Raw genomic sequence first — 27,162 nt, 5'->3', positions numbered from 1 at the left:
CTAATGCGCCACGTGTTCTATTAATAATCTGATTGTGTTTTGGTAAGTTATGTCAACGTTGGGCGGATTCTATGAATAAAGGTCCTAGACAGCAGGTCTTCTTCAACGCGTCTTCCTCCCTGTTTCATATGATATAGCCGTGAGCATTTTGGTTGACGATTGTCTTGGTTTTCGTATGCGTGTGTCCGTGTGCGTTAAGAAAATTCACGTCCATTCGTTGTTGAGTTAAACATAAAAATGAATAGAATAAAAACAATATTTATTTTAAAATTATTTTGAATATCTCATTGTTGCAACTGCATAATTAGATTGTTTTAAATTAATGTTTAAATTGTTGAAAATGACTTTGAAAAACATAGACCAGTGTACCTTGTAGTGAAAGGAATTATCTTCTTCAATGTTGTATCTTGTCTCTATAATTCCATGTAAATTGCAGTGGCCAACCACATTGAAGTTTCAATTATAAGAATAAGGAAAAAATAATCTACCGTAATATAATAATTAGTAATTTAAAATTGAATCAAAGATTCTGTAACTGTATTACTTGCAATACAATATTTTTTTTAATTTAATTTTTGGATCAAATTAAAACAAAATCCAAACTGAAAAACAGTTATACAGTTTAATATGTCCTTTAATATATTACACAAAATTATTTGAATATGTTTACGATGTAAGAAAGATAGTGCCAAATATTATACCCCAAAAATTGTTAGTCTAAAAGAACAAAATTTAACCTCTTGACACTGTCATGCAGAAATGCATTAAAATTTGAAATGCATTCGCCAAATAATTTCCTTCTCACAGTTGTTTTAAAACGTCTACATAAGTCGTTTATTTATGAATTAATGCAACAAATACGAAAGCACCAACCTTTCACGGCCCGGTATTTTACATTTCCGAAAAATGTACAAACTATTACATAATGAAAAATAGAACGTTAAAATTAGTCACCTCCCAGTCTGTGATACTTTATTAATTGATTCCTCAACACGTATACTTGCATATAGATTTATGTATTGTACATATCAATTAGAAAACCGACATGTAAACCGCTGTTTATCGCGTTAAAATTATTTTAGTATACGGTACCGGAAATCACCATAACTTAAAATATGTATTCATGGTTTTTTTTTCTAGAGTACGAACTCATTCATATACCATGTTAAACATGTATTACAACACAAATGGTAGAATATCGCGTAACGTATACCTCTCCACTATCCTCTATCTATACCGTACATTATTCTCCCAAGGCAATCTAACAATCTGATTCTCCACATAGGCCTACAGTGTAGGAGGAAATATATCTATATATGTCCTCCGTGGTAATACAGTGTCACATGGATTACATGTGGGGCCTGTATCATGGCTCAGGCCTTTGTTACAGGCGTCCCACGTGACACAGTATTCGATACTGTAGACATAATAATTATTTGTCAATACTAGACAAATAATTTACCACTGATATTGTACAAATTATAGTATAATCGGTGACCAATCGGAGTGAGCGCTCTTCTGAATAAAGTGACATTTCCAGAAATTCTACATTAATTGTAAGTATCGTAATCCAAATATTGAAGAAAAATATATAGTAAATATTAAACCCAGTAAGTTGCTCAATTAAAAGCATTGTATAATATTTATAATAATCGGGTTTGATGACAGACGAGTTCGCGTTCGAATTTCGGTTAAAATGTCTGTTATCACTGGACGGTTTCTCTGTTTCCGTTTAGTTTTAACAAAATTTTAAAAAAACTATTGTATAAATTGTTAAAATAGGGAAAAAAACTTATTTTGGTCATATTGAATTTGCTATTGTTACACCTTAAGTGCGCGTGTGTGAGCGACGTGTCGTCGTTAATGTTGTTACTTAGCAATAGGAAGCGTCTTACCGGGTGTAATTAAGCCAAGCTCGCACCAAGGGACGACAACACTCAAAACCTGTCTTAAATGCTAAAGAACAGCTCACAATCTGTTAGCATTTTTGTGTTCGGTGACAACACGTTTTGTCATACATTTGTCCCTGTGGAATGGATCAGCCTCACTTAAAAATAGGAAGAAAAAATCTGAAGACACCGATGCCTGTAGAAGACTAATGACTATAATGAAGGTTTTAACCTATCAGTGCTGTCACTTTTTTCTTCTTCTTTGTTTAACCGACTAAAAGATTTAACGAGTTATAGATCTGATAAAATTAACATCATCAGTCATAGAGGTTGAGTTATGGCGTTGCGGATTTTAGATTGCGTGTGTTTGGGTTCGATATAAATTACTTCATGTTTTAAAAGTTAGGGTTTAACCTGACAATAAATACAACAAATGTATATAAAAATCCTTTGGTAAAAAAACACAAACAAATCAACTCAAATTCTCTTTTTTTTTCTACATTTAAGACGATCATTTTCCCAGGTACAACCTAGGCATATGTATTTTTTATATTTGAAGTAAAAAATATTTTTCAGAGGGACAATATATCTTTAGCTAGCGAGCAGCGTTTTTTGTAAGAAATATTTCTTGTTTATATTGTATTCAATCATTTATTATATTTATTTATAAATTGTTATGTTCACGGTAAATGATTGTTCATGTTTGCGTTACGATACATGTATTTATTTCCCAAAACATAATACACAAATATGTTATGCGAACTGAGATTTCCTCTCTATATTAATACAGTATTGGAAACTTATGCCTTAGTTATACTCGTCTTTTCTTATTGTGGCAAACTATAAACAAAGATTATATCCATGTTCTAAGTAACTCTTTCTTTGGCATTCCATCCGAATTAACGAGCGTACATTGCATTAATGCTATTGCTGATGGTCGAAAATCTTTTAAATGCTCTGTGCGTCTAAATTTAAGCGTCATTATAAATCCGTTTTCTTTTATTTTACAACTTTGTTTAAACAATGCAAGATTCTTGGATATCCATGCTTCGTCGATTATTCTCACTTAACCATTCGAGTTTAACTCACACACCAGTTTTACATTCGGTACAAGTTTTTTTATTTATTTTTTTTTTCAAAATAAAAGGTAAACTTGTATCAGATTTGCAAGCGACCAGTGTGTGAATTTCGTCACAGTCATAATTAAGTGACGAAACTTTTGCTGGTCGTCAATAGAGTGTGACAAGTTGTGTCTCCCCCAGGATGCAATCTTATTCACAATATCAACAAACCGTGTGAAACGTTACAACAACGTAACGCTCGACTAATGTGTGGGTAATGAGCGATATTGCAATGTTAAATATCGTTTAACGAATAAAAAAAGAACAGCTTTAACTAAGCTGTTATAGTTTTGTACTTATATTTATAATCTTTATCGGTAAATAATATACGGTATAGGCCTATGTCGATCCCACCAGTTATTTAACCTGTAAAACATAGAGGCTTAACGTTAATGAATAAAGTCAGGTAAAATGAATGAATGAATGAATGAATGAATGAATGAATGTATATACATTTTTTTACTTCATATATTTTGTATGCTGAATTATAGATTAATCGCATTGTAACCATTTTATCGATAAAACACTATGTACATTTAAGCACAGTTGTGCATTACGGTCTATTTAAATGTCAAGTTAACGAATAAAAATAAGACAAAATAATAAAGCATAATACTATACGAAAGAACAAGTTTATGGAGCAATTTACAATAAAACATATTCGTCTGATTGATATCAAATTGCTTCGGGGATTATAAGGAAATATGTATATCAAGAATTATCGAATATTTATGATAAGAACTCAGAGAGCATAGTAATAAGATTACAAAATACAATGCTTTAACCAGCGCAATTACAATAAATCATTCGTTGCAATAGTATTTGCCCAAGCATTGTTAAAATGCGAACTGGCTGTGGCTGTATGTGATCTCATTGCTATAATACCGTCATGATGTTTTATTACATACAATAACTCATATATACCGTGTATTATTCTAGCATGACGATTGTTTTGCGTATGCTTTACCGTGGAATGTCGGTACATAATACGAATCTGATCATAAAACAAGCGTACAAAACTCACAATTAAACGCCTATATATTCCGTTTAAATCGCCATTATCGGTTATATTTAAGTGCTATTTAAAAACAATATCTACGCGTCTAAGGAGTGATAATGTTAGATATTGGGTGATTCAGATAGAGAATAGCTTTTATTGTTAAGTTTAGCAGATATTACAATAGTTATTTCCTACTTCTGGTATATTATCTCATTACACTGTATAGTTATTACCCAAGTTGTCACTAGGACTATCATTATAATCTTAAGTACATGTTCGTCTCCATTTATAAAATAACTATACGCTGTATATTTTTTTATTTACTGAGAATACGCACGCCGTTTCAACAATTATTAGGCTAAAACGAGGAAAATAATTGAAAACTATGTTTATTCAGCCAGTTATTACAGGCAATATTTTCATTTGATGAATACCGTACCTCTAATAAATAAAAACCATAATTCACTATGTATAGTGTAAACTTAATGAGCATTCCCGTCATTTTTATGCCATTTGATGGATGCATAGCAAAATGTGGTCAAACGTATAAACGCTGCCTCTTATAATTATTAGAAAACTTAGCCTATAGGCCTACATAATTTGTGACTTTTAGAATAGAGGCTAGTGTGTGTATTTCCATTCATTTTGAAAAACCAACAAAGAATATTTAGCCACAATTGGAAAATCAGTTTAAAATACGTTATTGAATGTGAGAATAAGCAAAGGTTGTCTTTTTAAAATAAGATAATTTTTTTCGAAGTTCTATCAAAGTAGAAAAAAAAAATATATATATATATATCCATTTTCCTGTTACTTAGTATATAATTAATTGAAGTAACACTATTAGTGGCCTAAGGGCGGTGACATTGCTCTTTCCCTTGCCGATACATCTGAAAATTCGTGTTAAAATCTTAATGTGTTAACGAAGCCGGAGCTTCTTGCCTTTTGGGTTTTTCTCATACAATGTACATTTACACAAATCTACGCGAATCTACCTTATAACGACAGCACGCTTGGCGTTTTAAACGGCCATTCCTAACCTTTAGCGAAATCTCATTTTAGTTCCCATCTAGTGATACGCACAGTTGCCGGTAATGGGACATTAAGACCCTTAATGTGTTTGGGGATGCTAGCTAGTCGTTAGGTCTTAAGAAGTGTTTCAGAGGGACATAAATCAAACGATATTTACTTATTTCGCATTTAGTATTCGTCAGTAAAAGCAACGCAAGCGGGCGTAGAGACACGGGTCTTAAGTCAGTCTACGGTCTCATGCGGATTGATAATATCGTCTTTATTAATGCGTGTAATGAGATAGTTTTTTCCTTCAGTAGGCTTAAAGGCATATAGGTGATGTTGATATATACGTATCATGACCCACTTTTTAATAGGATTATTAACAAAAGTTTTTTTCGTTGCGTTTAACATGACATCTTAATTTTGTTAAGGAAGTGTGATAAAGAGATTATGACTAAATTATTATTATTAATCTGTCCATTTTTTAATTTCTCAACTAAAAAACACAAAACAACATTTTATGGTATAGGCTATCGTAATATTATTGCATAACAAAAACTAAGAATAAAATGACAACAAATCCGACTGGAAAATGTTTAGAAATTAATATTAAATTCTAAACCTAACAACATATTAAATTTAAAAGCCAGACCAATTAGGGTTATTTTTAGGGCTATATATTTATTAGGCCTAAGCTAAAACAAAATATATAGGCCTAATTGAATAACAGAAAATCTACATAAACATACTATTATGACAAGAACGACAAAAGATTAAATAAATGGAACGAATCAAGCAAAAATATAATTCCGATTAATAGTGTTATTTTATCATAAATTATTTATTTTGTTGTCAATTCTGAATAAAACCAATTCACCAATGTTTGCGACACTCATACATTTGGGTGGTTAATCACTGCACCGGCTTAACCACAAGCCAAAAATTAAGAAAAACATATTAACCACTTGAAAATATGTTTACATGTGACAACATGCTGATTTTAGATATTAAATTGCAATTACTACTTTGTTGAACACAAACTTACTTTTTTCAAAGTACGTTTTTAAGTGACAGCATCTATAAATAACAACCTCTACTTAGGAGCTAGCTTCTTATCAAACTAAATTCGTTTTTATTTTCAGATAAGGCGATAATCGAAAAATATCAGAAACAGAATTAGGCCTATTTACGAAAAAAAAATCTTTAAAAAGCAGGAAATTGTATTCTAAACTGAATTGTATTTTATTAGTCGAAATGACGTACACCTTTGCTCCTAATAGATATTGTCCTAAGTTGAACCGCTACTTAAATTCCGGATGCAAACTTGAGAATCTTAATAAACACGGACTTAGGGCTAGGCCTGGTTGGAAAGGAAAGGGAAGTTTCACCATGGTATAAATAAATATAAGCAAACCTTAAACTTCCTAAGTTGCGATAAGAAACAAGTGACATGGTAAAGGGTTCATCAGTTTAACAGGTCAAAATAAAACAACCATTGTTAAACTATTTAATTAAAGCTTTGATAATAAGGTTAATTGTTCTAGCATGTGTAACCGAAAATAAGAATCGTAAAATAAACACTGTTTTTCCTATTCTAATCCCACTAGGTTATCGTGACTGTGGCGTGATTAAAACATAACATAACAACCAGTAGATTTTTACTGAGGATATTAAATATATTGTTTTTTCGGTTTCAACCTCAAAATTGTCTTATTATATTCCCAAAATTTGAGTAGGCTATACGACAAACTTTTCAAACCAAATTTGAACAGTACTTGTACATTAACTACTGTATGTATGCCATTTTAACACCATGTTTCATTTTTTTAATATGATTACAAAGCGTATCACTTTATCCATGATAATCCCGGAATGATTCCAATAGTAATACTATTTAGTTTCATTCAATTGAATTTACCAAACAATTACAAAATGTTACCATGTTGCCGCTATTGCAAAACATTAAATAGACCTGTTTAGAACAGCCTAATGATAATGTTGAAATATTAAGTGAGAAATATTATTATTATTGTTGTGGTCATCGTCATCAGTATGTTAAGTACTATGTTTAGTATACAGTATTATAGATAGGGACTATTATTATTTAACACTATAAATTAAACGTGATAAACGAGACGCTAATTGAACATTCAGCTACAATGTAAATACCTATAGTTTAACACTGTGAAAAGAGCATATCCACTTATAACGCAGGAAACGTGTTACAAAGATGTAATTCGCATACGTGAACATCTCTTCAACTGCGAAAAAAAGACATTAAATAAACATTGCAAGACCTCGCGTACAATGAAAACAATAATTGAAATCCTTAATATCATGTTTGTTTGCTAACTTAGCAACATTCTGTCGAAATAAACAAAGCATGGAACAATGTAACAAGCCATTTATTTACACGTATTATCTGTGCACAATCTGTTTCTATGAAAATTGTGAGTGAATGAGAGATGTCTTCGTCAAGGACGAAGCGACCATCTGTCCAACACTTGACATCCCAGTATCAATATGTCACCGGTGCTATATATCCTATCCATCGTATAGAACAACTTTAGACCCCTAGGCCTTACGTAATGTCAACCACTGATATGATTTTCCAAAAATTAAATCAGGAGTAGTGTATATTTTAATTGTAAACTGTAGTTTATTAAAATATATCTTTTTATATCATTACTTCTGTAACACCCTATCGGTACGATACCGCAGGAAAATTACACGAGTTTTATTAATGCAGTATTATAAATGTCTATAATAACAATTAAACATTATTGGAATGCATATGCGATTGGTTATTAAATTATCCTATTTAGTTGTGTGTATAGGTATATAAAATAACAGACAATTTTGAAATGATGTACTGGAATGGTAAGGACACACTACTTAAGTTATAAATCTATGTCAAACTATAGGACAAACCAATTAACTAATTAACACCGCTAATGATAATCGATGACTCTAAATACATGTTAAACGAATCATGGCTACCACAAAGCAACCTATGATTTCATGGAAGCGATTATCTTATCCACATCATAGCTTTCTTGAGTCCCATGATGGTCACTAAAATAATAACATTATTTTCAAAATATGAAATAAGTTACATGAGGTCTTAGTTTATATTACTTTGTACTGTGTAAAGCTGTGATAGCTAATTCACTGTTGAGGAAATCGTTATGGTGTGTCGTTATTATACCTAACGAAAAATATGATTTTAACACGCTAACATTAATATACCTACTGTACAAAAAGAAAGAACATTTATAATATAGTTTAGTTTGACCAGGGAGTTGTAAGCAACTGGTTTGACGTAATATATTGTTTATTCTTCTTATAAGTGGCTTTAGGTATATTCAGTTATCACAAGTTAGCCGTTTGCCCAGTATTATAGACACATTAAAAAAAAAATTCCTGTAGGATGGAAATCCCGAATAAAAAATGGCCAAAAATGACACTTTTATTTTTAGACATAATTGGTTACTATATCCTATATTATAATAATGATATGCACAGAATAACAATGCGCATGTTACCTCAATACACATTTTAAAATGTTAATATTTTGACAATTTTTCGAAAAAAAAGTCTCTGTAGGGCTACATGGATTTTTTTTCTCGAAAACAATGCCACATTTCGACACTTTTATTTTTAGACATTAATGATTAATCTTAAAAGGGTGATAACACCATATAAGCAAGTATTAGGCAATATTATCGCATAGCAATTGCATTTTGAACATTTTGGACAAAATAAGATGAAGATACATATATGAGCTTAGTGCGCTGGATGCTGCAGCTTGCGATACGATGGAATCACAAACAGGCCGATGCAGCCTAAGAGAAGATAGATGAAAACGTTGAATGTTTCCATCATTCAACACATTCAAACAAACCTATTGTAATCTCGTCTTTATAGAACTTTAAATGTGGAGTTGTGCATCAAATCCGTTTTTATAATTTGTTTAATGTAATTTCACCTGTGGTTTAAATCATTTTCTTGAACCTAACACATTATTTTTGTGATGTAACGTATAAACGTAGTGTACTAATTGTTTTTGTTTACGGCTGGGGTATTTATGTTGCCATCAGTAAGCATATAAACACAATGTCACCATTATTTTAACAATTAGCATTTTGTTTTATTATACTGTACTCCACTTTCGTCATTTTTAAAGCCTATGCCTACTTAATTAGAACAATTGTTAAACATTTCATACTAAGCATTTCTTTCAAATAGGCCTAAAATAAAATCACGAATATTTTGTTTTGAAGTATCAATATTTCATACAATTCAATTGTTTTAAAAGTAATATGAAATTATTATATAAATATAAATATATTGTCACGTTATTGTCTTTCATTTTGTTCTTATTTCGTTTCATGCATATCGTGACGAAACTGAACTCCTTAGCATAATTTATTTTGTACAGTTAGTTAATTTTCGGCTATTTTACCCTTAATTAGCTTTATTTCTTATTGATAATTACACATTAAACCATACCAGGACCTGTTACTATTCTGTTATAAATGTATTCGGCAAAATATTAACTTTCTGTTTTGTTGTTTTATTCTAGTTTGACCCCAGTTTCAGTTTTATTTTAATTACTTTTTATTATTCTAATGCTAATTTTGTAATAATTATAGTTAGCCTTATTCCATAGAAATCGTGTTAAACAAATTTCAATCAATTATATTTATAGAACTAAAAACAATGTAATTTCAACATCAAAGATTATCCGCATAATTTTTCTCGGTAAGAAACAATTGTTTTACATCTCTTAACAATACAAATAAAACACAACAAAAGAAACAGTAATTTGAATTTGATTTATGCTTTACGTTTTATGTACTTCCGTTAATTTAATTGCCCGTTAGTTATCGAAAGAAGAAACATATTAATATAATTTACTAGTTTTTATGGCAAATAAATTTTGTCTTATTCTGTGATGAAAACTAAATACTACAAGTGCGATTTTTGTTCTGAAACATTCAATAGAGGGCGCTATATTTATTTTTAAGGGTCCCTAAAATACAACCTGTGCAAAAACAAAAAATATAAGATATCCCTCTAGATTTTCTGTTATTATTTTCTAACTTATAGTTTAAAACCTTGGGCAGACATGTCAAATATGTGCATACGAATTAATGGTTTTGTTGAGACTGTATAATGTACAATTTAAAACAGCATGTATCAACGCAGATGCTGTATCAGCGCACAGCTCTTACAAAATTCGCACAAGAAATTTATTTCCTGTGATAGACTCGAACTCAATCAAATAAACTCTAGGCTACCGAGCTTGTGCTTAGTACTATAAGTTATTATAGTAGAATGCACTATGAAGTGTAATTATTAAAGCAAAAGTCAGTGTTTTTTTTTAAGCTGTGAAACTTGCACGTAGGCCTACACTTCAACTAAATTAGAAACTTGATTCTCCAACTATATTCTTAAAATGGAAATTGTATTATGACCATTCTATTTGGATAACTGTTTAAACTATAACACAGTATGATCACGGATTGCGTGTTTGAGATTGTCCGTATTTCCTATTACTGTTATGATTACACTTCCTATTAGTATTTTGGTTACATCAGTATTTCATGTAATTGATGTCTAAAAAACAAAGGTTCATTTGAAGTTTAAATTTACAGAAGGATGTGGTGTCGTCTGTAAAACTTTTGCGGGGTATTTTTATACGTCACGTGTCAAATAATGATATTCATATGTTTCATTTCATGGTAACAACACTGCAAAATAAATTTCTGCGAAATTTTTCTACAGAAACCATAAATATTGACAATTAAATATTCACTTTTTACTATACAAACCGTTTCCAAGAAATAAACTTTTATAATATGAATAATTTTAATAAGACATCATTAATATATCAATTAATTTCATCGCGTGCATCAACATAATACTGTAGGCCTGGTTATAATATTTGGGTTCATTAAATATTTTCCAGGTCCGTTAAATCATGCATTTCGCGCATGCAATACCTAGACATGTTTAACTTCTTTTACACGCAATGCATTCGTGGACTTTTGACCATTTGACCTAGTGCTTGGATAGTGGGCTAAACGGAAAAACAAAATACCAACGATACGGAAATATATCTCGAACAAGAGAGTATAAAACTGGGCAAAAAGGTACTCCTCTTTACCACAAATATCCGATGAACTGAAGTTCAACTATTCTTTTTGAAATGACCTTTCCGTTCTTAGTAGTCGCCGTTCTAGAAAACGTCAAGCAATGTACAACAATGCGTAGGCCTACATGTATCATTCATGACGTATACAGAAAGATATGACCATACATTTCAGTATTTAGCCTACTGATTATACGTATAAAGCCGGAACTTAAATATAGACTAATAATTTAATATAATTATGACAATGATACTGTAGTAATTTATTTTATTTATGCAATAAATTTAATTCGTAAAATGTAAACATGGCATTAAACAAAAATAATGTAAGCAGCGCCCTCTCTATATTCTACACAAGCTTCGATTTTCCTTTCATCTTATTTGATAAATATGTGTTTATATAACCGAACATGTTTTAAAGTTTGTTTTATAAACTATACAACATAGAACGTGTATTACTTTTAAATAAACAAGCTTTTTCTAGATAAGGTTTAATCACATAAATAACAACATTCATGTTTTTTCTCGAGTTCAGAGGTTATTTATTTACTGATTATTTGACAATACTGTGCTGCTAAAACGTAGCTAAGATTTTATTGTTCAATCAGGGCTCGTGATTCCATCATGTTATGTCTATGTTTATAAATTATATACATTTGTCGTAACATCGACCATTTGAGTCTTGATGAGTAACGGTATATACACAGATCTTCTGTATACCTCTGACTAATGATCATTATCTTTAACTAACTGTAGGCCTACCTCATTGTATATACACAGTATTATTATTAGGTACAAAAAACAAGTTTGATCCGGGATGGCTTGGTTACTTCACTGTTGGTGCACGGTCATTTTTAGTCGCGTGGACGCGACTCAATAGTTCACTATGTCGGTCGGTCGGTCTGTCGGTCTGTCTGTCGGTCCGGTATCACTATGTTTATCGCTTTTCTGTACTTTTTGAACTGTTTTGATGTACAGAAAAGTTTTAAAGTACATTACTTTTCATTTTTTTCTGAGAGCACGCGACTTATGGCTGTTGGCCTTGTTTAACTAACAGTACCTCATTTTATATAATTATACAGTATGAGGCGTACACAAAAGCAAGTGTCCGGGATAAAATACAATAATAACTTATTTTTGCTTGGTTACTTCACTGTTTGGTGGTCAATCGTGTCACTTTCTTCTAGCAGAAATCAACACTCATAACTTCCTGTTTGTACATTTTTGTGTTTTCCTTGGAGAATTCAATGTATGAACATTGATAGAATTCGCATATTTATCATCACCTCACCATAAATTTATTGATAATCTTTTAAACTATACCTGTCATTCTAGGAACAAGCTCGCCACAGATTGAAGAGATTTTTCAAATTTTGGGTAAACGTTTCATGTCAATTATACCTATAAATAAAAACAGGCTAATAAACCGCATTTGACTGACTTATCAGGTGGCTAATAACTGACCCAACCACTTTTTTAAATCATCTATATTGAATGAAATATTCCATTCATTTTGTTTGTATTTTTGCTTTTTGTTTGTTTGTTGTTTTTTTTTATTATTATTTATAAACTAAATCCAAAATGACATTTCAAATTTCAACCAACACTTATTTCGTTCATCTCTTTTAAACGAATGATACGGAACCGTAAAGCCTAATAACAAGTTGACAAAGTAAAGAGTCAAAGCCCTAAAAGTTAAAAACGGTTAAAAATAAAGATACAAAGTTAGAAAAAAGTTAAATCAAAACGAAAAAGTAAATAAGTCAGAAAAAGAGCTTTCGTAAAACACTATCTTCCACATTACTACATTATTGTAATTGTATGTAGAGGGCGCCGGATTAATATTATTCAGATGTCAACTAAACCTGGAAAGTTCACGTATAGATGGCGGTATACATAAAATACAGTTGCTCACTCTTCTCTGCTCAGATAAACTGCACCAGAGTTTTGGGGCCTTGTGCTGATTTTACACTATTGATTGAAATATATATTTATACTGGGCGACCTCTTCAGTCAAAGACTGGTCTCCCAGAGGGCCCAGTTATGATCAGTGGCTGTGATGTACTAATACACCGGGGTAACTCCCTACTCGTCTCGAAAGATACTATGCAGTATACCCATGATTCACACACTGCTTCAAAATATAAACTGAACATTTATATATAATTATAAATAATTAGGAGTTAACTGGATACAGGATTTCAAACTGTAATTACTTCTGTTGTAATGTTTAGCCATGTTATCATTCCATTATTTTGTGACTAATATTGTTGTAACCCAACTATAAAATAATGTTTATAGTTTATGTGGTCATAGTGGTTATAGATTGTGTACTCTCTTGCTTTTGTTATGGAGTAATTAGTACTGGAATAGGTACCTTTACCAAGGTGGACCATTGTAATCATGATGCAACAATTGTATTGTAAGTGCATCACACATCATGCACTGACTATACATTGTTAGCATTATTTTTCCCAACATATTCCGTGACCCACATTACATCAAGATTCACGTTAGCAACCAGTTAACTGCGGTTTGAATGGAACTTTCTGTCTACAGTACTAGAAACATAACTTACCCCTACAAATTAAGTATTATAGGTTTAGATGGAGATCAGGCAGGTACGACCCAAGAGAGAAGCACGACATAAGGGCGCCGGCTGAATGATGTCTGCCCACGAGTTGACTGCATTGCAAATATTATAGCCTACTTGTTAAAATATAAGAAGGAAAATGAAAACTTTGTTATGGCTTTAGATATTAAATCAAAACTTTTGTCTGGTATTATATTAACGGAATTTACTATAACAGGCCCTACATTTATTTTAGATTTGGCCCGCAATAAAACCAAACGACAAACAAACGACTGTGCTTTGATTGACTTGATTTTATTTTTAATTATGAATTTTCTACATTGAAATTAGACAATGTTCTAAATTAATACAGTACAGTATTTCATGATAAGAAAGTATTGTTCCATATTTAGTTAGTTTCGAAATTATTATTTATACTTTGTTCGACATTACATTAACAATAGTAGGCCCTAAGTAATGTCATAATATGAAATCAAGATATACAAACAAATGTAATGTTGTCATGAAACAGTTACATCTTCATGGATACTGTAAGCTCATTAAATGATATACTTCCGCCGGATAACATCTAAAGAAAAAGAACAGACAGTTTTGTAATCATACAGTGCCCTGCAAACAAGATTATGCAATTCTGAGGAAGTGGTGTTAATTAATCGATTAAACGTCAATTGCAGCATCTCTCCATGTCCATCTCAACATTGTAATGTGTCCGTCTATGTTTTATGCTTAGGGACTACAAAGACAAGCCATTTTGGCTTCTGTGTGTCTTGACCATAAACTTTGTAAACTGTCTGTTGATGTTGAATAAATGTTGTTATTATCACTTTAAAAAACATCTTGTATTGTTTTTACCCGTTTGTATGTTCTCAGTAGCTCTGTCTGTATCTTGTAATGTTCCTTTTCCCTCTGTATATCTAGCAGTGTCTTATGCACCGTTTCTAAAAGCGCATAACAAAGTAGGACTATTCAGTATTGTATTTTTAAAAAACACTAAACAGAATTAATTTATAGTTATTATTAAGTTATATGTTACAATCATGATAGTTTTTATATAAAAATATATTTTTTGGCTAGCGCAAACTATTTTCTCTCAATGTTTACCATTGATTTTGTGGTTGGTAAAACATAAAATATACAAATTGTAGGCCTATGTTATATAACACTAATGAAATACGTTTTTTATAGGTCCTGCTTGAATTTAATTAGTAAGAAGGAGACAATTATGACATCCAGATAAACTCCTAATAATTATTTCAGTCAACATAGCATAGGGATGTCACTTTGAATTAAATTGAAGCCCTACAAGATCCCATGTGTGTGACATCGATACATTTATATAAAATAATAAGCATAATTGTTTATACTTTTACATGAAGGTATGATTAATTATGTATAATACATATTGTGTTTTATATGATTAATTCTGTTTTAAACATTTGGACAAAACAATTGAAAAAAAAATATGTATGTCGAAAAATACAAATACAGACTTCCTGATCCTAATTTATTCTCAAATTCCATTGGTCTGAAACTAATTCATCAAAATTATTTTTCTTATTGCGTTCATATTTCATTGATGAACTTGTAGGCCATGGTAGGCCTAGTAGTTTTGCTTGAATAATGATGTATGCTCCGCCTCGATGATACTCTTGTAGCGGGTAATTCCTACGACGTGTACGTCGTAAACTTCTGTAGCTCAGATCTGTCAACCTTGGTAAACTTGGCCGAGATTTTCTAGGCCTCCTCCTGTAGTTGTATCATGGAGCTGGTTGTATTATACATTGTCATTAGGCCTATATTAGTAAAGATGTGTTAATGTACTACACATATAAAGGCATCATATTTATGCAATGTTACCTCACTATTTGCTCTACTTTTCTGTTTGGATTGTATTTGTGTTTCATACACAGTCCGAGAGCAATAATGTCTATTATTATATACACTGTATAGACATTATTTGTACTTCAATTTTCTGTATAATACAACATTATACAGTACATTGAAATACAAATGACATAATTCCACACGCCATGTGCTCAGTGTTAATAATTAATGAGTCTCATACGTAATAATAACGAAAATGGGTACGTGCGGTTATCGTCTGTCTGGGATAGGATGGGGTACGTATCTGCACAATTTCTGATTGCATTTACAAACGAGTTATTCTTCAATCCACAGAAGATAAATTAACCTAATTACCTGGCGAACCAATTTCACAATAAGGTAAACAATAATTATGATAATGTAACAAGATTATGATTTGCAATACTGATTACCATTTTTTAACAATCACCCGTGGTACCCCTTCTCTATTATGTCTTCCTGTCAGTCGGTGTTTATGTAAAAAGGAAGCATTACAAATGTTACTTGTGTTTCTCTATGACCCCATGTGTTTTTGTTTGCTATCATAGCGTTAAACGCAATTTACATGAAGTAGAGAACATGTGTTCAGATCTGTGTCAATTGTAATCACTGATTTAAAGATAACGCTGTATTCCGTTTTTCCATAAATAAAATCCGTGCGTAGGATACGGTACGGTCTATATGGGAGAGATATGGTTTTAGTGTAACTGTAGTATAACTGTACTCAACAATGTAACGTACTGTACTAACAGTATAAATAATAAGACATTTTCATGAGTTTATCCTATTTTTAATACAAAACAAAGTATCGTTACATTTCCATCAACATCATTTAGCAAAAACCGACCAACAAATCATGATGTCATAATCATTGTTGTTATCTAATCTTATCGTCATCGTCATTACCATCATCATTATCATGGACCTATACTTTATAGGTCCATTGTTCTTCGTTGCGTATGCATGTAGATACGTAAGAATCTTAACACGTTAGAGGGTATGTTTCGAATGAAATATTTTTGTACATAGCCTAATTTACATATCAATTAGTCTTACTGCTGTGGTTGTTGTCAGTGTTGAGGAAGACAGTTGAACGGGAGTTGAATATCAAGTTCATGTTTATACCAATAATGGATTCAAATGCTTTATATTCGGATTAATGAAAATCATGTCTCTTATCTATATTGGTTATTACCAGATGACTGGATTTTTATGTGCTATTTCGTCTAGGATGGAAACCATGACAAAGGAAGCAAATGTTGATTATTTAGATACAAGGAATATAAGTCACACCGACTGCTTTTGTTCTGTCATGGTGAGTAGCATTTATTTACAATACAAATGACTCTTCAACAATTAATAAATCGAAACTCTTAGCAATATTTACAGTATTTTACAGAAAGTTTAGAGGCAGACCCAATCGTAGTGGGATTCCTCGTCCTGGCTTGGCTTCCTACCCACATACGGTCGGTGTATTAAGTGACTAGCTACAGGTGGCCGTGCCTGCATGTGGGCCAAGGGATTGATCAAATGTATGATGATGCGCACAATTAATAAAAATTTCAAATAATAATCTACATAAATAATCTACAGTTAAGCTGCGTCCAACCACAACACAATGCTAGCCTCTTGTGTTGTTTTCTTAAAGATCGAGTTAGGCCCCTCCGACTATGAATGATAATACAGTAATTGAAAATAATTCATAGTACAGTATAACATGCATGCACAATATAAATGTTGCATAAAATCATTTTATAATAAAACATAATTAGCTAAAATATACTATATAAATAACAAAATAAATTTATTCTAAAAAAACTATTCAATTGTTATGTTGAATCAAATAATTCGTTTGCTGCGAATACAATAGGGAAAATATAATATATACATAATTTACAGGCGTGAAATCGTACAATAGTAGTATTCTATATTTCGTGTATGTTTTAGAGCTACATACTGTACGCTCCTATTCAACTGCAGCAATGGTAGACGGCATCAGTGATCTCTGTATTTAATTAATACTGATGTAGGCTAAGCCTATATATTCTACTATTTGTCAAGGTATAGATGGTTTACGAATGTGACAGAGCTAGGCTACTTTTGGTTTCAAGAGAACACATTCAAATGTGTGGATTGTTATACTTTAAATATATTAATTAAATACGATTACCGCTTAAGCTTTGTCTACACTATCAAACGAGTTTGACAAAAAAAGGTGTGATGTGCCAAAATGTGGTAGTGATGCCCAAATATGGTAGTGATATGACGTTATGTCCATATATGGGCACATCATATAAAGTTTGATTGTGTAGACAGAGCCTATTCAGTCGAAAACCATCACCCCAAGTCCCGTTCAATCAGCACCCATCCATTTACAAGATAATGCTATTTATTTCGTATTCAATTTTGACACATCACATTTTGAAAGCATCTTTGGTATAATATTGTTTAATTGATTTAATGCTATTTTAGTCCATAAATTGAACGAACTCTGTTCTTAATACGTCAATGAGATTTTCCTCACTACAGTAGAATCCCTTCATTCGTCATCATCATGTTCGTCTCCTGAAGCCGTGGATCCCGGCGAATCCTCTTCTGCGTCGTCTCTCGATGTTTCTTTCTTTGCTTTCATCCTTCTGTTCTGAAACCAAATTTTAATCTGACGTTCTGATAGACAAACAGCTTGTGCAATTTCGATTCTTCTTCGTCTCGTTAAATAACGATTAAAATGAAATTCTTTTTCTAATTCCAGTGTTTGGTAACGTGTGTATGTCTGACGTCCACGTTTCTTGTCCGTGCCAATCATTGACGTACCTACAATTTAAAAATTTAAAATAAATAAAATATTGTTTATAGGCCTATATTTTATTTCACATATACAGTAGTCTACTGTGTATGTCAAATATCGTAAGAAAAACGTTTGAGTATAATTTTAATTACTGACGTTCGGAATTTAAACATTATAATTTCATTCCGTACTGTAATGACGTTACATATTGCATAACATGGTTTACGGCATTAGGGCCTACACTATTGTTGTACTCAGGCTTGAATGTACACAGTACAATATTGAAAGCGTATTTGTATCTATAATCCTATTATGAGAACCATGCGTAATATCTATCTACCTATATCTATTTTTTTAAATCTATACAAAAGGGAATCCCCTGAAAATACGTATTGTTCAAATGTATAAGATCAGAATATTTTAATTTAAAACTATGAGAGAAGGAACCATAATGATAAGCCTCAGCTGGATGGACCACCCTCGTTACATATTGTTGAAATAACTACATGAAATAAATTAATTAAGTGGAAAACCTATAGAAATTCCACTCAGCATAGAATTGAACCGAGCACCTTGCAATTGGATGTGAGACCATTGTCTCAGACCCAAGTAATCGAGTTTTAAAAATACTTAATACGAGCATCGAATATGAATAATCAATTTGCAAATTTTCAAATTTAAATATAGCTAGTTATCTCTAATGGTAGCAGATAAGGCCTTATTTTATAATGTGTTCATTTTTGGCCCGTTGGCATACATTTTTTCCCGATGTACTCAACTATACGGCCCTAAGTTATATAACTATATATTTACGCTGCCGTGGGCAGAATATAGGCACTTTGTAGAAAATTAACGTGACCCTTATTATTATTTTTTCTTCCTTATTTTGGGAGAATTTCAGTGAAAGGTAAAAGTACATTTTTCCATACTGGAATGTATCCGTGAACAAGTTTGACACTTCAAAAGTGCCGTATCCTTGTCATTCCTGGTCCTCCTTTAATCTACCCGCTGTTACCGAAGGATAATGTCTGGAATTATGTTTTCCTTGAGCCTAACTCATGAAAGTTACCGTGAGATTGTTTATAAATCTATTACGTTCTTGAAACTTTCTATATTTCGGAACAGCGGAAAAACTACCGGTAAAATTCTTAAAAAGTTAAAACACTATTTATTGAAATTTTAGTAACCGTATAATAGCGCACGCCTTCCAAACTTGAACGTAAGTAATTGTAAAGTAACCATAGGCTCACACTACTTTATTTTCCTTATTCCTACACAGAAACGTGTATAATTAGTACGATGGCTCTTTGGCCTATCTTATAAAACTAAAAATAGCATATTTCATTTTCTTTTCTCGTTTGTTTTAATTTGAAAATTGATTTTGATCTTAAGTCGATGATTTAAGATTTTTAAAATGTTCCTAAATCTTTAACCGTGAAATTTAACAAATCTTGCTCCTTTTATACAACATTATTATGTGAATTTTGGTTTCATTAATTTTGTTAATTTTGACTCACAATGGTTAAACTTAAGTTTAAGATAATGTATCCAAAAATAACTAGGGATACCTTTGACTGGACATTACAAACTAAAGTATACTTATTCTGCTTTATGTTTAATTAAACATCTATTTCATTCGTGTTTAGACGTAAGAAAACAACTACCAGGGTTTTCGCTGATAGTCGGCAACGTAAAGGAATAGTTACCCGTTAACAGACAGATTTGTCTGTAACATCTGAAGGCAATGGGTCTTTATAAATGAAAAATTAGTTTGCTTAGTGTTCCTTCAAGGATAGATAATCTTGCGGTTCCCAACTGTAAAATAAACACGTCTTTTATACATTCTTTCTAAATCATTAGGTCTAGAATGAGAACAATAATAAGAGAAATCAAAACAGTGTCCAGTCCCCCAGACAGGGCCCATGTTTTGCGTACCTGGTCAAACTTCAAAGAAAGAAGCGACAAGATAAATTGGTAGCAAACGCAAGTGAAAGTGAACAGTGCATCGGTTTCGGTTAGCCTAATCATCTGAAGTTAGAAATCAAAGAAAACAGAAGCAACACCTATCTGAAATCATTATTTTGTGAAACCTCAAATTGTTGTATAAGACTTTGGATGTATTTTACACAATAGTTCCAAAAAGAATGATAATGATGTTTGTATAAAATATGCTTTCCATATCTTTTAACTCTTTGAGAACCATGATGATGAGAGGATGGTTAATAAAAAATTATAAAAATAAATTGAATAATATTGCTAATGTTCTTTCTATTCTATAGAGTGGAGGCAGATCAATTTACCATTATATATATTTACTACATAATTTCCAACCTATTTTCGAGTCAACCTTTCTACCACCAGGGACCAATATCAGCCGGAAGCGTGACAATAATTTAATGTAAATTTAACAATATTATATATAAACTATATAGGGTGCCAATACATCAAAATACTCAAAATTGAATACGACGTCTTCTTTCCCTCCATAAACTATAGTTTTGAAATAATATCAAAAGAGTATACACAGTTTAGCATTGCCAATTATAAGTTCTAGATATTAAAGACTTCTACAAAACACTCATCAGTTATTATTACCGTTATTTCTGTTTACATCTCATCTCAATGTTTTGATTTCTCTATAATCTTTATCTGTATATTATTAAATTCGCTGACTCAAATGTTAAACCTAAGCTAAAACACTTTTTTGCAACAATTCAGATTCGTTTATTATAAATGATAAAATTGATTATAGGCCTATAATATTTTAGTTATTTTGTAAATTTATTCCGTAACCCACGAACGTTCCATAGTTTTAAACAACTTTCGTTGCAGTAACTGTTCACTCACATATTCAGACATAGTCTATATATTTATAGACAATACTACTAATAATTAACAATCAGTGGTTGTCCAAATATCAATCCCAATCATATGTTTTATAACTTAACCTTCACTTGAAAGTCTGACTAAAAGCCATCAATTTTCTTGATATTCACCGGAGAAAATGAAAACATATCGGTTTTTCATGAACTTTTGTACCGTAGACCAACAACTTACTACCTATCCCGATTGTCTTTTGCTGAACCTGACCTCTAAAAATGAATTGGCCCTTCATATCAAAATGTATAATTCATTTTCTTAATTCTCTATGGACCCTTGTCAAGTTGGCAATACGTGTGAAATTATGATCCAAAATAGGCGTTCGATAATTCTATCAAATCTTCCGTTACCCCACTTATTCGATTTCCTATTTTATTTAATAACAATAGTCCTATTAGGAACTGAAATTATTATGTTCATCATATTCAAAATATTAATTGGAATTAATATAATACAATAATTGTGACAGATCTGTAGATTATTAGTTATTATGAATGGTGGTAAATAATTTCATACGGTGATTATTATTAAATATGAATTTAGAATAACATCCGATAATGCAATTATAGAGTACTAGAGATAAGATAAAATAGATAACATACATATATATATAGTGATGTTCCATATTTGGGAATATATGGTAATTTATGCAAATTTCTAAGCATTAGGCCTAATTTAGAAAATGTCTATGATGTTTCTAATTCGGAATGACAGTTACTACCTCATCTTTAGTTAGTAAATAGCCGAATATTAATCAATGCCTTTAAAATAGAAGAAATTAATAATAATTCTTCCATGATACAAACAAAATAAAGTACTACCGCTAATGAATATTCATATTTAAATATGAATATGTAAGTCATCATTTTAATATTCAAGTAAGCGTACCGTAACGTACGATGATTTATAGTTGTTTTTATTTTAATTTTAGGAATTGCCTATCAATTGACGCTTGTGTTGGCAATTGCCAGAGACACTTTGACTATTTTACGATATGTTTAAGAGCAACTGTCGGTCTTTTCAACATCTCCCCAGTGTGTCACATTTGACCATTGATTCGAATCATTTCGTTACTGGAATGCAATAGACTTACAATCATATTGCATAAAAAAATAACTAAACGTATTTTCATTATGTACTGTTTAAAATATAAACACTGTTTTATAATGTATAAATATACACTATTAGTTCCACAATACGGTACTTATCTATTATATAAATATATGTACCGTATTCTGGAACTAATAGTTTTATAATTGAACGGTTTGAGGGCATGTATGTGGAACTTGATTTTTAACGAAAAATGATAAAGATAGAAACACTGAAAATAGCTGATATTTTCAGTGTTTCTATTCTATAGAGTGATATTTTTATAACATCGTTAAGATGAAAACTACGTCACTTCCGTCTACATATAACATAATAATACAATAAGTAATAGTAATTTAATAAAGTGCATTTATTTATGAACAATAGTTATAGTAGGTGAATCATCAAAAATGGTATAAATAGAATGATAGAACATTGAGTGATAGGTGCTTTTAAAAGACGACAATAAACATTTTCTAATGTATATATTTAATAATGTTGTAAACAAAAAGTTATTCTTGATGAGTTAATACCATATACCGTATGATGATGATACAAAGTACCATGTAACCGAAACCGAATATTATCTTATTTTGATAGTTTACTAATTGGACGTTTGTCAGTTTACATGTGTCCGCATCATTAAGAAAATGTAAAGCTTTTAATCGGATCGTAACACTACTGAATATGTATATACTAATTCTAATGAAAACTATGCTGTATTGGCCATTCAGTAAGCTATTCGACCACGAAGAAATAAGTTCAACATTGCCCTGATTGTTATCCGATTCTCGATAAGGCCTACCTGTATCTAAATTTCTCCAGTTTATCATAGGAAAATACCGTGGTTTCACAAGTATCGCCCCAATAATATAATATACTCTAACCTAACTCTTAACATAGTCGTGATGCAACAAGATTCTGCATACATTTATGGAAATATCCTATGGTGCTTGGCATAGTTTGATATATATTTGAGTTTATATTTGAGTATCATAAGTTTGAGATACAGACCTAACACTAAGAATTGGATGATAGCTGCACACAGTGTTGTTTTTTTATATATAAAAAAAACTTGTAAATTGTCAAATCAAAGTGTCTTAATTCATCTAAATAAATCGATAATGCAATTACTGTAGAACTAAAAAAAAATCTTATTGTATATAAATCATATTGTCAAGCTTGCTATTGTGTCGTTCGTTATTAAATTATTGGATCTTTTTAAATTATACCTAAACTTAGGTTTCTTACTGTAAAGCTGTTACTTGTATGCCCATATTAATTTTTCTGCTGTAACTGTTATTTAATTTTACCTTCTTGTAAGCTATCATCGATATTCGTACAATAATAATTAATGATTTAACATTTTTTAGTTTATAATCTTGTGTAGTGTGACTAAATAACAAATAAATTTCACATATAATTTCGGTAGAGTATAGTATGTTTTTCATGGAAGAATTCATGGTTCTTCGAAGCCTAATTCAATTTTAACACATGTGGTGACATTTAACGCACCGATTGTCCTCCACAGATATTTTAACTTTGTATGTAGGCCTAACATTATTGTTAGGTAATATAAAGCTATAAATATATTTTAATATGGATAATAGCATAGTATTATTGAATACTGCACGTAACGTGGATTTTATTACCCTTCTTATAATGCAATTAAAATAGTAAGCGAATTCTAGTTCGGATTCTAAGCAGTACGGTGTCCAGTTGTTAATTAAGAATGATTTAATGCTAAACCAAAGTTTTAGTTTAACCTAATTCCAGTGACAATGTTTTGGGACTATTTAATTATATACAAATATGCCTATAAGGTAAACATTACACTCAAGCGAACATTTTCAAATATACATAGTCATAAGGAGTATTTCAAATAATGCAGTACATTAAAAATGTATTTGTTAACTTTTGGTTTAGTGATGTAGAATAACACTGAATAAGGCATAATGGGTTTTTTTTGTAAATGAAAAAAATCGCCCACCAACATTGTGTAGGCCTATAAGTATAAATATCAACAGCAACTGTGGTGGGTATCTTTGTATCGAGCCCTGTTATACAGTATTTCCTCCATGGTTATACAGTATATGCTGTATTCAGGAAAGACTCTTCCTTGCTGTATCGAAAATAATCCAGTACGAATCATATGCCTTTATTAATGAATAATTCCCATCACTTTTTAAGTTTAATATAATATTATTTGATCATAAATAATGGATATTTATATTTAATGTACGATACGGTACCAATTAATGAGGGCCTAATTCGTAAATTATACTAAAATATTAAAGATTAATATAATTCATAAAATACTTCAATTTGTCTTAATACTTCAATCAGTTAAAATATACCTCATCAATTAAAATAAATTGCTGTAATATTGCAGTATATATTGAAACTAACTATATTACCGATGCGTTTACACAAAAGATATAAAAACAAATACAGTATAATGCTGTATCTCACCTGGTATTTTCATCCAATTATAGACGGGTCCTTTGTACTGAGGCTGAAGTTCATCTTCTGTTCTTTCTTTTGTACTTAAAATATTGTCATCTTTTCTGTCTGATGGTTCATAGTTATTGTTCTTTTCAAATGCCATCCATGAATTTCCCCCACTTGTTCTAATCCTCCCTGCTTCGCCGGGCTTCGGTATCCAACTACAGCTGTAAGCTGGGGGCGCGAAGTTACCAGTGTACCCGTTCCCGTAATGTTCCTGGTAGCTAGCTTGACTGTAATTCTGAGAAAACGCACAGGCTGGATACCCGTAGGATCCAGGGAGGGAGGTGGGATTTACACTAGGTACGATCGGTGTAGAACCGGTGCATTCATAACTTCCGTAAGTAGCGGCGGCACTGACGAAATTAAATCCCGTCGTATCGTAGGTTCTGTTCTTTTGCGGAGGAACCGGGTCAAAACCGCTAGGATACCAAGATTCTCCCGGCTGGTATTTAGTAAATAGTGAGTTCAAAAAGTATGAAGTCATCTAGGCGATTGATTTGTGACCTCGTTTCGCAGGTTTTATGACTCTCTTCGAGGAGATTTAGCGGATTTACTACCTGTGCTCCTCGTTCCTCGCTTCATACAGGACGCACCCTGGCGTTTGCACCTATCAAGACTTGGGGAGTGTTATCAGCCAATCAGCGTTCACTTAATGCTCTGCAAAGTGGAGAATATGATAAAATGACATTCTTAATGGATTTGATAAATTGCTAGTCTCGGCTATTTACAAACATGTGGAAATCGCATATTAGTCGCATCATCAACAAAAGACAATTTAGCTTTCGAGAGAGTAATCTTATTCCTAACGAAGTAAATGTAAACAATAATTGATATACGGGTAGTCAATACGTTTTCAACTACTACTTGGCCTAATGGTTGTATAACAAGAACATACTAAGATATTATAATACGAAATAAAAATGCCCTTAAATGATGGGGAAAATTAAATATTAGCCTTTTTGTCAATAACATAAATTAGGCCTATCATTTATCACAGAATAAAAAAAAAATATATATCACAGTAATGGCAATACCGTAATACATAATGATGAAAAAACGCAAAACTCGTATCTGATATTAAAGTTATTGCACAAAATCAGTAACAGCAATGACCGTATATTATCAATTGTTAAAATGATTGCACAAAATCAGCAACAGAAACTGTGATTAGGACTGTAGGCCTATAAAAAAAAGATATATATATATAATATACCGTTATGTGTGATTATTATTACTGTTTCGGTTTGGTAACATTGTGGAACAAACTTGTTTACTTTGACTCAAAATATTTAAAAGCTTAATGCCGTAGTCATTTAAATACTTTTTAGATACTTTTGTTTTTCTTTTTTCTCGTAAATTTCAAGTCCCACTTTTATCAAGCTCATTTGCAGTTGTTATGTGTTTCCTTTTCATCTCCTTTTCGACCTAATTTGTCTGATTTATTTATCATAATTAACGATGATGAATAAAAGTATATTTGATTTTATTTAGTATTTGATGTGAATAGCAATAACATAGGCCTAACACCTTTTCTTTTATACTGTTCACACCGGTAATATTCCCAAACTTTGTGCACTCTTTGGCTTGGCTAAAATGTAAGTTATTGGTTTCAGTATTATTTCACCGTAGTCTTGTTATCTTAGGGAGCCTACATTAATATTCAGTTGTTAGTTATAAGATTTTTTATTTTAGTAAAAGTTATTTAAAAAAACACAAAGGGCTAATTTTAAATAGTCTTTTTATTGTTAGGCCATTAGGCAACACCAAATATAGAGACCAGACAACTCTATTGAACTTTATTTTGAAATACAGAAACAAAGACATCAATGCTATTGTCTAAATACGAAATATAATTGAGTAAGCAGTTGAGTAAATGAAGTATATGTAAGTACAGTAATGCAATTGATACAGTACCGTACTGCATCTCACGTGTTACACCTATAGTATTATATAGTATAGGCCTAAGTATACTTATTCCGAAACACACTGTTCAGCAACATTTAAAATGGAGAGAGTGCTACTCTTTGGATTTTTTATGACAGGGCCTATAACAAAGTAACATGAATTGCTATATTCATGTGAACCATCGATACAATGTAATTAAATATTAATGTAATTATTAATTACGGCAATGCAATTAACTATAAATACAGTAATACAAGTCTGTATATACCGTAGGCCTAATAAACTAATTTTGCTTGTGTTTAAGACCAGCGAACTTATCCGAAACAAATAATAGAACAAATATAATCATTTTACA

General features: G+C 31.4%; 1 protein-coding gene and 1 long non-coding RNA gene across 8 annotated transcripts in view; one reads left to right on the top strand and one right to left on the bottom strand.

The window, feature by feature from the left end:
• The window catches only part of LOC144840312 (uncharacterized), a 115,777-nt gene that overhangs the window by 13,461 nt on the left and 75,154 nt on the right, over positions 1-27,162 (top strand). For 3 of the 7 annotated variants that reach the window (XR_013611894.1, XR_013611890.1, XR_013611893.1), the window contains exon 2: positions 16,868-16,952. This is a non-coding gene — a long non-coding RNA (uncharacterized LOC144840312). Of the gene's footprint in view, positions 1-15,958; positions 15,998-16,706; positions 16,953-20,285; positions 20,649-27,162 lie in introns of those variants that run through there. The other 4 variants (XR_013611902.1, XR_013611898.1, XR_013611896.1 and 1 more) reach the window with 4 other exon arrangements.
• LOC144840262 (homeobox protein Hox-B7-B-like) lies at positions 18,031-25,439 on the bottom strand. The gene is made up of 2 exons (XM_078696021.1): positions 24,867-25,439; positions 18,031-18,451 (listed from the first exon to the last, which is right to left on the bottom strand). Exons 1-2 carry the CDS (start codon positions 25,384-25,386, stop codon positions 18,177-18,179), a joined length of 795 nt encoding a protein of 264 aa, XP_078552147.1. The 5' UTR covers positions 25,387-25,439; the 3' UTR covers positions 18,031-18,176.

Source organism: Antedon bifida, chromosome 1, assembly GCF_963402885.1.
Source record: "Antedon bifida chromosome 1, ecAntBifi1.1, whole genome shotgun sequence".
NCBI lineage: Eukaryota > Metazoa > Echinodermata > Crinoidea > Comatulida > Antedonidae > Antedon > Antedon bifida.
This window is presented reverse-complemented; position numbering and strand designations above follow the sequence as displayed.